At 56.4% G+C, this 10789-nt stretch overlaps 1 protein-coding gene across 4 annotated transcripts; it reads right to left on the bottom strand.

The window, feature by feature from the left end:
* Positions 1-1594: 1594 nt before the first annotated feature.
* Positions 1595-10789, bottom strand: Tspan17 (tetraspanin 17). Of its 4 annotated transcripts, XM_042278513.2 has the most exons (10): positions 10536-10787; positions 7632-7682; positions 7413-7559; positions 6888-7058; positions 4887-5012; positions 4606-4653; positions 3715-3831; positions 3579-3640; positions 2920-3077; positions 1595-2836 (listed from the first exon to the last, which is right to left on the bottom strand). In XM_042278513.2, the coding sequence occupies exons 1-9, from the start codon at positions 10620-10622 to the stop codon at positions 2933-2935; spliced, it is 954 nt and encodes a 317-aa protein (XP_042134447.1). In that variant the 5' UTR covers positions 10623-10787; the 3' UTR covers positions 1595-2836; positions 2920-2932. The 4 variants fall into 4 exon arrangements, with proteins under 4 accessions (XP_042134447.1, XP_015851213.1, XP_076429499.1 ...); XM_015995727.3 differs by having other exon boundaries at positions 1595-3077; positions 10536-10786; XM_076573384.1 differs by lacking the exon at positions 2920-3077 and having other exon boundaries at positions 10536-10784.

Below are 10789 nucleotides of genomic sequence, written 5' to 3'. Positions count from 1 at the left end.
CTCCCCGCTCCCCACTCAATCCTCCCCTGGGGGAGTAGGGAGTCACAGCAAGTCCTCTGGCTAATCTGAGATCCCAGCTACCTCCCCTAGGGCTCTGGAGGACACCCGGCTTGGCACTACTAGTGTGCGCTCCATCCTGACGGAGTTGGAAGGTGGCCTTGCTCCCTACTGACCAGGGGCCCGTCTAGAGGGATGCACAAGGGGAGCCTTGTCTGTTCCTGTGTTTTCTGCATATCTGGAAAGGCCTCTCTGTGGGTGAGGACCTCTTGGTACAGAGAACTGCTCCATGAACTGGGAATGGGAAGTGGGTCTCTAATCAACCCCAAAGTGTGCTGAGAAGTGACTTATGCTTTGTATCTGAAATATCCTCCCAAAGGCTCATGCATTTGAAGGCTTGGTTCTTACACAGCAGTGTATAGAGGCAAGACCTCTGGGAATGACAGGCTCATGAGAGCTCTGGCTTCATTGATGGATTGACCCACTGATGGCTTCATAACTTGAGGAGAGGGGACAGGAGGGGCTAGCCGGAGGGAGGGGTCCTGGCCCACGTCCTTGGGAGTCATGCCTTGTCCCGGGCCCCTCCCCTTGTGCTTTCTGGCTGCCCTGGGTTGAGCAGCTCTGTTCTACCACGCCCTCCCTAGCACTGTGCTCCACCTCACCACAGGCCCATAGGATGGGACCAAGCCACGATGGACCAGATTCTCTGAACCTGTGAGCCAAAAGAAACCGTTCTTCCTTTGATTTTTCCAAGGCATCTTGTCAGAGCAAGAAGTTGACTCAGTGACAATCACATGCTTCTCAGCACATCCTCGCACCGCCAGCGACTGCTCCCTGCCTGCCTCTGCTGCAGAAGCCCTGGTCTCTGGCTAGGGCCTCCTGTGTGGGTGATGGTGTGTTCAGGATGAGCAGTGGAGGGTGCATGGAAGGATGGGTAGGCAGATGAGTGGAGAACTGGAGATCTTGTAACAGGGTGAGCTCTGGAGAACTCTGGTCTGGCCCAGGTCCCCACTGCTCTACCATCTCGTCGATTTGGTTCTGGATACCCTGGCACCTTCGTTTCCTGTGCCTGTGTCCCCGCTCTTCACCCAGCCCCACCTCCTACCATCCCAGCCCCCCCACACCAAGCCCGCCACGGCCTTACAGAAGCTGTCGCCAAAACCGAGATCACTGTTCCCCAGAGATGGCACCCTTCCCAACCTCCACCCAGGCTCCCCAGCTGTCACTCATCTTCATAGCACACATTACCAACAAAAACGCTGCCTCCTCACCGTCTGTCTCCCTTGAGGAGGCAGCACGGGGCAGGGACTTTGCCCCTCCCCCTCCTGTACCACTATTACCTAAGCAGACGCAGATGTCACCTTTGGGGATAAAGGTAACTTTACATCCTTCACTGGTTGCTAGTTCAGTATGCCAGTCTCACCAGACCCAGCAAGAAGACGCATGCAATGCCAAACTTCGGCACAAGGGGGCGGTAGGATCTGCGTGCCTTGTATGCTCTAGGCAGCCTCCCTCCCCTCTGAGTGTTTTCCTCATCAGAAAAAGAAACTGCAGTTCACAGGGGCGCTGCGAGCTTTGAGGGAGAAATGAAACCATGTGAAATGAGAAACAATGCTTTTTGAGCTGTATTTATTGCCGTGTACACACCACCACAGCCGGTGCCATCAAGAGCTCTGTGCAGCCCATGCCAGGGGACAAGGCAACCAGGGGCACACTGCCTGGTCAGCCTCCCTGGCTGCAGCTCCCAGCACCCTCACAGGGCTTAGTAGTCAGGGCCACTGTGTGCGATGCTGACACAGGAGCTGAGGCTGGGCTCTGGGCTCTGGGCTCTCCGTGACGCCTGCAGGTTTGAGTTAAAGTCTGGCTATCTTACAAGAGCCGCCGATTCCCAGCTTCTCTGAGATCTCTGCTGTCAGCCCTGCATCCCCACACCACAGCAATTTGCTACAACTGAACAGCAGTCAGCACCTGTGGGTGAGGACCTGTCTCGGCACAGTTCCCACTGTATTCCCCTGCACTCCCAAGCGGTCATTATCATCATCCAGACTGCACACAGATACCTCATCATCACAGAACCTCTGTCTCCCTCTGTCTGGTCTCCAGTGCTAATCAAGACCCAGGCAGATCAGGTCCCACTACTCTGTTACACTCATTGTAACTCACCGAGGGAAGAGAGGGCACCAGAGCTGCGTGCGACCTTTGACCCAGGACAGGGAAAGGGGAGAGAAGGGTCATTTCACACATACCAGCCCTCTGGGCAGCCAGATCGCCTAAGCCTGAGCTGGTTTGCTTCTTTACAAGTTTGCAAGCCACTCAGTGTCAGCAGGGTAGGTACTGAGGTGAGGGTGTGAGGAAAGCCAGATGCAGAGACTGTGGTGTTGATGTGCCCTCTGGTGGCCTCAAGGCACCACTGCAGGTCATGGAGAAGGTTTTTAATCCAACAGCTGGTGGACCCCAAAATAGACGCACTTCACCCTCATAGAGGCCAAGCCATGGGCTTCCGGGCACGCCCTTTGCACGATCTTCTTGCCCTCCTCCCACCACTCAGCCCTCTCCTGGACCTCCTGCCACCCACCTCAGTGCCCAGCACAACTAGGATCCACCAGGCGACCCCCTCTCAGGGGTGAACTCCAGGACCCCGCTCTTCAGATCCTTTTGCCTTTCTTGAGGCTGAAACACAGAAGCCCTGAGGTGTTTTCCAGGAGTAATCCACAGGGGTTGGAAAGGTCAACTCCCAGATGCTGGGGGTCAGGCACACAGAACAGGCCGGCTGAGGTGTCTCTATGTCCTGCTGTAGATGATGCTGACACCGAGAAGCTGGTGTGGCCACACAGTCATTCTGCAGGAGAAGCAGGAGCCATGTGGCCTTTAAGGCCATACACCCACGTAAAAGGCTATCTCAGGTGCATAAGTCACCCAGACCTGTGAGACCTCGCTAGGCGGTTGGGTGCAGGCCGGGGCCCTCCCTGGAGAGCTCTGAGGCGGCGCTGCCAACAGAGCCTTCGAAGATGGTGAGTATAAGCCACTGTTTTTCAAAGTGTCGTTTATTGAGTAGTTTGTAGCCATCACCATGGCTGATCCTGAGAGGCAAGGAGAGAGAAAATTCTTGGACTCATTTCAGAGGTTGTGACACTGAGACCAAGGGAGGCTTCCTGGCAGGCTAAGGGGAGGTTGGAAACAGCAGACTCATAAGCCCACCCCACAGTCGCACACAGATGCACCCCACGGTAGACCAGGGGACAGAGGTGCACCCCCTACCCGCCCAGCTACACCTTCCTGTAGAGCCCTGGAAGGGCCATTACCTCACAGCAGCAGGATGGCGACTCCAGGTGCACTTACGAGTATGCACACGCGCGTGTGTGTGTGCACACACACACATACACACACACCCCACACAGAGCTCTGTGGCAAACAGCCCCGTGGCTCCCCAGTGGGCAACGCGCACCCTATCACAAAGCCTCGGGCTCGGGTCATGGCAGATGCCCCACAGGCCTTGCCATTGTGAGCGAAGCAGAGTGTCCTAAGAGGCCCCCCAGAGGCCCTTTAGGCCGGATGTGTGGCCATCACCCCGGCAGCCTCACCAGTTGGCCTTCACTGCCTTGATGTCACTCACGAGGTTCTGGGCCAAGCAGATGCCGAATATCTGTAAGACAGAGAGTGGGTAAGGAAGAGCAGAAGGCTCTGGGCAGGAGGAGGGCAAGCAAGTCATGGCTGTACCTGGAGGAGGGCAATGCCCACCAAGACCCCGGCCACCACAATCAGGTTGTCTTGCAGCCACTTCTCAAACTGGCCCACACAGCCTTTGGTGTAGATGGAGCCCTGCTGTTCAAGCTCCTGAGGACACACAGGACCAAGACTCAGCCTGCCTGCTGCTGTGGGCCTCAGCTCAGATCTATACCTCTTCCCTCTTCCCAAGCCCATCCCCACTGCAGTGTCCTCCCCAACAAAGTGTTCCCTGGAATTCTCCCACAGGGCCTTTGCACAGATGGCCCCTTCTCCTAGGGTCTTAGCCTGGCTCTCTGCTCTGAAGAGGCTTTCCCTGAGCACACAGACCCTGCCTTATCAACCTCCCAAGTTCTCATGACTGTCCATATCAATGTGTCTACTCGTTTACTGTTTCCCCTTCTTTCCTTGAGTTCAGAGACAATCCATTAGCACTGGATCACCAAGACAATCCATTAGCACTGGATCACCAAGACAATCCATTAGCACTGGATCACCAAGACAATCCAATAGCACTGGATCACCAAGACAATCCATTAGCACTGGATCACCAAGACAATCCATTAGCACTGGATCACCAAGACAATCCATTAGCACTGGATCACCAAGACAATCCATTAGCACTGGATCACCAAGACAATCCATTAGCACTGGATCACCAAGACAATCCATTAGCACTGGATCACCAAGACAATCCATTAGCACTGGCTGAGCAATGCCAACCACAGCAGGTGCACAGAGATGGGATGAGCAATCAAGACCTCAGACCCATCGGGGCCAGTTCCACCCCACAGAAGCCCTGAGATCTACCAAAGGAGCTTATGAGAGGCCCTCATGCCACCCCTGTATCCAAGGTACCCTCAACCCTGTCCCCGCCCCTCTTACCAGTTTGAGTCGGATGTCATAGCCACACTGGGTGTTGAGGACATCTTCCTGAGGGGGAGACAGACCATTAGCAATATGCTAAGGGAACACCCATGGTCTCACTGGATCCTAAACTAAAATGCTCTTCTTTCACAGAAAAGCAAATAGAAGCTTGGGTTTTGCCATGCCCACTCATCTGCAGCCAAACTCCAGACTTCTTAGCTCTCTCATGGACACCAGAGCACACCGGCATGCACCTCCTACTGCTTAGGGGTCCTGCCTCCTCCCAGGGCCCCACTTACCGCAGGGTCCCTAACACAGCAGGAAAAGGGCACCCCACAGCGCTCACGGCTCGGGTTCAAGTCAGTGCAGTTGAAGTAGATATTGAGGTTCCAGTCATTGGGCCCTCGGGCGCCACAGCAAGACCACTAGGGAGAGAGGAGAGCCTGGGTTTAGGGGTCCACAGCTGGCAACTGGGCCTAACCCTAGAGCCTCACCCTCCCTGTTTGGGGCAAACCCAAAGGAGAGGGCGGGTTGGCTGGAAGGGGCAACTCCAATCCCCCCAGCAGACGAGCCTGAGCCCCTAGGAATCCGAGTGGTGAAACGCTGCTTGAAGGCTGTGGCCTCCTCGTGGACCTGAGGGGCAGGAGCAAGACCGAACCCTGAGGGGACAGAGGCACCACACATCCTCATATCCGCACTGGGTCTGCACACTTGCCCAGATTTGCAAATCCTTCACCGCAGGGACAGGAGAGGAGCCCAGCCAGCTCTCCCATCCCAATCCACTCCGCAAACGCCTGCTGGCATGATCTGAAGTCACAGCGCCCCTCCCCAGAATAACCCTGCGAACCTTCCCAGATGTCGCCATGGCAAGCCCAAGTCTGCAGTGCAGGGGCCTAACAGTGCAGAGCCCTGGGGGGACTGTCCCAGCCACGGCAAAGATGGCTGTGAGGGCTGGGGAAGCTCCAGGGTGAGCATGAGACGGCTCCGGTGTCAGGCGCAGGCCCTGTGGCAGAGCCAGGGGCAGGACGCCTGGCCGTGCGCTGTGTGCAGGTCTCCGACACCACTGAGCCAGCGTCTGCCCCGTCACCTGCTAAGAGCCTGCTGTCCCTTCTGGGGACAGTCCTGTTCTTCACACCGCCCACTGTTCCTTCCCCTCCTCAGGGAGGCGTCAAGGTCACTGTCCAGGGGCTCCCCCTCACTACGCTCTCCATTTCAGCCCTTGCCACGGTGTGCTCTCTTCTCCCCACTCCCCACCCCCCAATAGCCCCGTTTTGTATGTGCATCACCATCCCCCAGGACACTGCCATCACGAAGAGAACAGGCTGCACATTTTAAAAACACTGAATCTCCCCGCACCTGGCTCAGGGCCTGTCCCAGTTCCATACTGAATAGAGAAAGCAAGCACAGGGAACTTCAGGCTACATGACTGCTTCTGCCCTGGGCAGCTCCAAGGCACTGCAGAGTCCCAGCTCCCAGCGCCAAATCTTGATAAGGTGACTGGGTGTGACAGGGTGTGGCCCTAAGGAATTGTGAGGATTGGAATGCACAGGTGGGAATAGTTTCATGGCTGTAAGTGCAGAGCTTTTAATTACAGACAGTGCACAAGACTTGATGAAAATAAGCAACTATGCTCCAGCTGGAGAGGCAGATCAGTGGTTAAGAACACTGGCTGCTTTTTTTGAGGACCCAGGTTCAATTCCCAGCACCAATATGGTGGCTCACAACTACCTGTAACTCCAGATCCAAGGATCCAATGCCCTCTCCTGGCCTCTTCAGGTACCAGACACACATATGGTGTGCAGGCAAAACACCCGTACACATAAAATAAATAAAATTGAAAAAAGAAACTAAGCAACTATGTTGCTAGATTTTGCTCTGATGTCTGCACAAGGACAAAATCATCCAGCAATACATTTCTCAAAGAGTGTCTGTCACCAAACCTAAGTGGCTGAGCTGGACAAAATTTGAGGCACAGTACTGGGGCATCAGCAACATAGCACACACACACACACCCCAGACACTCTGGGCCCAGACTGAGGAGAAAGAGAAACTTGCACTGTACATGCCATTTCCTCCTCTGGCCACAGCTTCACACACCTGTGTCCCTAAGAAGCCAGGCAGGAGGAAGCCTGGGGAATAGGCAGGAGCTGGCTTCTCCTGGCACAGGGGCTCTCTCTTCCCTGGCATCTGCTGGCCTGGGTGAGTGAGGAAGTGATGCACACACACAGAAAATTTGCTGTTTCTCTCAAGTGCCCATCAGGGATTGCCTGCATGGGGCCCACGATGGCTATCACACTCACGTATTCCTGAGCAAAGTCGATAAGGTTCTGAAGGTCAATGTCATCCCGGTAGGCTTTGACATTGCTGTTGATGAAGAGATTGAGTTGGTCTCGAATCCAGTCCTTGAAGACAAAGGCCAGGATCCCTGTCGCCAGCTCCAGGAAGAAGATGAGGCCGAGGAACACGGAGAACTGGGTTGGGGGCACACAGACGGTAGGCATTGGAGAGGCAGGGATCTGGGGGCTCCACAGGCAGGAGCTTCCCACACCTCTGCCAAGACCCAAGGGGGCGTCAGTCTCCAGTCTCTACCCACTATTATTTGAGTGCTGCCCCCTCCTCCCAGCCCTGCAGTACGGACCCCAGAGCCCTGTGTGTGCTAGGCAAGCGCTCTACCACTGAGCTGGCTCCCTGCTCTTTAAGGCTGTCTTGTGTTGACAAAAGACAGCGTGGTTTTACCTGTTCCCTGTCTGGTCACCAGGCCTAGGCAAAGAACTGAACAGAAAGAGGACAGGGGTCTCCAGTGTATCTGGGGTAGAGACACTTACAAACTTGAGCAGGAAGGTGTTTTCCCGGAGGGCACCAATGCAGCCAGCGAAGCCCAGCACCGACATGACACCACCAACCACCACAAACAGCCACACAGGGTCTAGACCTCCTAGATCTGTCAGCGCCGAGATGTTGGAGAGAACACCCTGCAACAGGGGAGTGGACAGCATGAGGGAGTGATTGTGCTCCCACCCCACCCCTGGGCGCCACTCTCTTACCTTCTCGCCCCAAGCCCAGAAGCCGATGGCCAGGAACAGGGCTCCCAGCACCTGCGAAAGCGGCAAGAGTTTCGAGCTGGACACCAGCACAAGGACTTCCTCACACCCCTTCCTGAAGGCCTTTGGGAAGCTGAGGGAAAGGGCCCAGGCTGTGAATGGGACCTGGTGGAGCACCTGCCTAGGATACCTTTCAGGGAGTCTTTCCCATAGGCTAGCTAGAGGAACTGAGGCCACCTCATGCCTCAGACTGGACATCAGCCCCTTCCTGGACTCTCCAAATAGAGCAGAATCCTGCTGAAAGCCTCCTCCCCGCCCCCCACTCAGAAAGCATCTGGCCTCAGGTATACTTGTGCCTTTGGGGTTTTTTTGTTTGTTTGTTTGTTAAGACAGGGTCTCAATGTAGCCAAGGCTGGCTAGCCTCTAACTCATGATGTAGCTGAAGATGACCATGGGATCTTAGCCTTTTCTGGGTGTTCTACCCAGAACTCTTCTTTCCCTCTCATGCCTCCTTGCCACTCAAAGCCCAGCTGAAGCCACCATCCTCTCCAGCCATCTGGGTATCTGTTCATTTGCTCAGTATTTCCTCTGCGTATGGATAAGCAATATGGGGCCAAGAGCAGGTCTGGCCTGTTCTCTGGTGTGCCTGGGACACTGAGGTGTCTGAAACAGGAGAGGAGATGTGAGGGTCTGGAGCCAGGGAGATGACAGTGTCCCAACAAGCTGAAAATGACTGTGGAAAGAAAGGAGGCCAGGAGGTTAAGGCTGGAACCCAGGATGAAGGGCCAAGATGGGGCAGAGGGGTCCGAGGAGGAGGCTGGGAAAGAGAGGAGAGGAGGAGGAGGAGGAGGAGGAGGAGGAGGAGGAGGAGGAGGAGAGGAGGAGGAGGGGGAGGAGGGGAGGAGGAGGAGGAGAGGAGGAGGAGGAGGAGGAGGAGGAGGGGAGGAGGAGGAGGGGAGGAGGAGGAGAGGAGGAGAGGAGGAGGAGGAGAGGAGGAGGAGGAGAGGAGGAGGAGGAGGGATGGGGTTGGGTTGAACAAGGAGAGGTTTGGGAAAAATAAAACATTAGCCGGTCTCTTGTCCAAAGATGAGATAGATCAGATGGGATGGGGCTGGAGAAGTGATGTTTGGTTGCACGCCCCATCCCCAGCACGGGGAAGGCATTTCCAGGGAGAACCCAGGACCAGGGCAGGAAAGGGTAGGTAGAGGTAAAAGGTGGATGGTGTCTCTCTACTCCAATGGTGTGTCCCTCAAAGACTGCACGTCTAGGGAGCTGCCCGGGGTCAGGAATGAGAGGGTGGTTGGCCTTGACAATCATGGCTCTCCAAGCAAGGAACTGAGGTAAGATAATGAGAAAGATTGAGGTGATTTAGGGAACACAGGCTGCCCAGATGAGGAGTCTGTAGCTGGTGTCCAGATGGCATGGGCAGAGCCAGGAGGAGTGTCACAGACCTATAGTCCCCACACTTGGGGGTGGAACATCAGGAGTTCAAGGTCCCAGACCCCTCCCCACTTCCAGATCCTCGGTCACCCTTCCATATACCTGCAGCCAGCTAGAGCTGACCTAGTTCTGCTCTGAAGCCCTGACTGCTCCATGCTGCCCAAGCTCGGGACCTCAATGTTCCGCCCACCTTCACTCCTCTGCCCAGACCCTGGAACAAAGCCAGGACGACCAGATCTGCCTCCCCTGACCCACCCCCCACACACACACTCAGAATTACTTCAGCTTGCTCCTCTGCCTTACCTCCTGATAAGCATCTGTCACTCTCAGCAAATGACTTAATCTCTTGGTGTCTATTCATTCAGTCCCCTATCTGTAAACTATAGATAATAATAAGGTAGTTGGGGAAATGTGCTTCATTAGAACTCTCCTTTAACAGGAAACGCGGTGTGATGGCTCACACCTGTAATCCCAGCACTCAGGACGCTCAGACAGCAGCTTCCAGCCAGGGGGGGCTACAGAGTAGCCCTGCCTCCACAACAAGAACCATTATTTAATCCAATACCCAGGAAGGACAAACTCTAATACCCCCCACTCCTAGGCTGGAAAGCTGAGGCCCAGAGAGCAAAGGTGGCTGGCCCAACAGCCTCCGGACAAGGCCTGCTACACTCAGGCCCTCTGACTTCCAGGGCAGGGCTCCCTGCAGCTGCCCATACCCTCCAGAGCAGAAGGCTGCGGAGATCCAAGGGCACCCACCACAAGGCAAACCCGGCAGCACGTGGGTGGAGAACAGAGTCCTTGAATCCTGCTGAAAACAAGTTGGAAAGGCCTGGCATGAAAGGGAGCATGCAGAGCCCGCTTCGGCGATAGGATGGGGGAGGAAGAAAAGCAAGATGACTTGGCAGGGCCAGGACACAGACGCCACCCTGGGAGGGAAGCCTCTCTTCTGTCAGCTATGGAATGCTGAATTCTGTCCCGAGGGACAGCTCCCTGCTCTCCACAGCTCTTTCTCCCGCGGCCACAGAGGCCTGGGCTTTTGTCACTTCCTGCCCTCCTGGCTCACAAGCTTCTTGTCGGTGGGGTAGACTAGGGCTAGGACCCAACCGCAAGAACCTCACGCACCATGCCGGGAGCTGGCGTGGCCAGGAGGTGGGGCGGGGCTCATCCCGCAACTACCGCGCCCCTGCAGTCTTCCGACAAACGCCGCCCCCTTTTTCGCCCAAACTTGGGGCTGCAAGGCAAGACTCCCAAACCTACCCTGCTGGGACTGGGTCCCGCCCCCCCCCCCCCCCCCCAGTAATCCCAGTAGCTCCCTCTGAGTAGTTCTTAAGGACTGGGAATCGGGGTGGAAGGAGTCAGGAACAGTCCCCGGTCGCAAGTTCCTGGGGAGGGGCTCGCCCCCGCCAGAAACACAGGCTGCCTCGCCCCACTCCCCAGCGCAGGGCACGGAGCGGACCCCGCGCTCACCCAGAAGACAATGTTGAAGCCAAACAGGAAATATTTCCCGCAGCAGCCGACTTCGGGGTCCTGGAAATGCTGGTGCTTGCCTGGCATGGTGAGTGGGCACCCGCCGCCCCGGGAACCGGAGCCGGGGACCGGCCCAGCCCTCTGCGGGCCGCCCAGGCCTGGAGCCGCCCCGGGCCTAGCCCGGCGGCTGCGGCTTCATGGCCAAGGCCACACAGCGCGCCGGCCGCCCCGCCCGCCGTGGCGCCGCCCCCGGC

This window comes from Peromyscus maniculatus, chromosome 5 (genome assembly GCF_049852395.1).
Source record: "Peromyscus maniculatus bairdii isolate BWxNUB_F1_BW_parent chromosome 5, HU_Pman_BW_mat_3.1, whole genome shotgun sequence".
NCBI lineage: Eukaryota > Metazoa > Chordata > Mammalia > Rodentia > Cricetidae > Peromyscus > Peromyscus maniculatus.
The sequence above is the reverse complement of the archived record's forward strand: the minus strand, read 5'-3'. Positions and strand labels throughout refer to the sequence as shown.

Excerpts from the sequence above, each read along its gene's own strand:
- Tspan17 (XM_042278513.2), bottom strand. The coding sequence starts at position 10,622 with ATGCCAGGCAAGCACCAGCATTTCCAGGACCCCGAAGTCGGCTGCTGC. Across the intron at positions 4,654-4,886 it reads GCTGTGTTAGGGACCCTGCG|GAAGATGTCCTCAACACCCA; the intron begins GTAAGTGGGGCC and ends TCTCCCCCTCAG. Across the intron at positions 3,832-4,605 it reads ATGACATCCGACTCAAACTG|GAGCTTGAACAGCAGGGCTC; the intron begins GTAAGAGGGGCG and ends GTGTGTCCTCAG.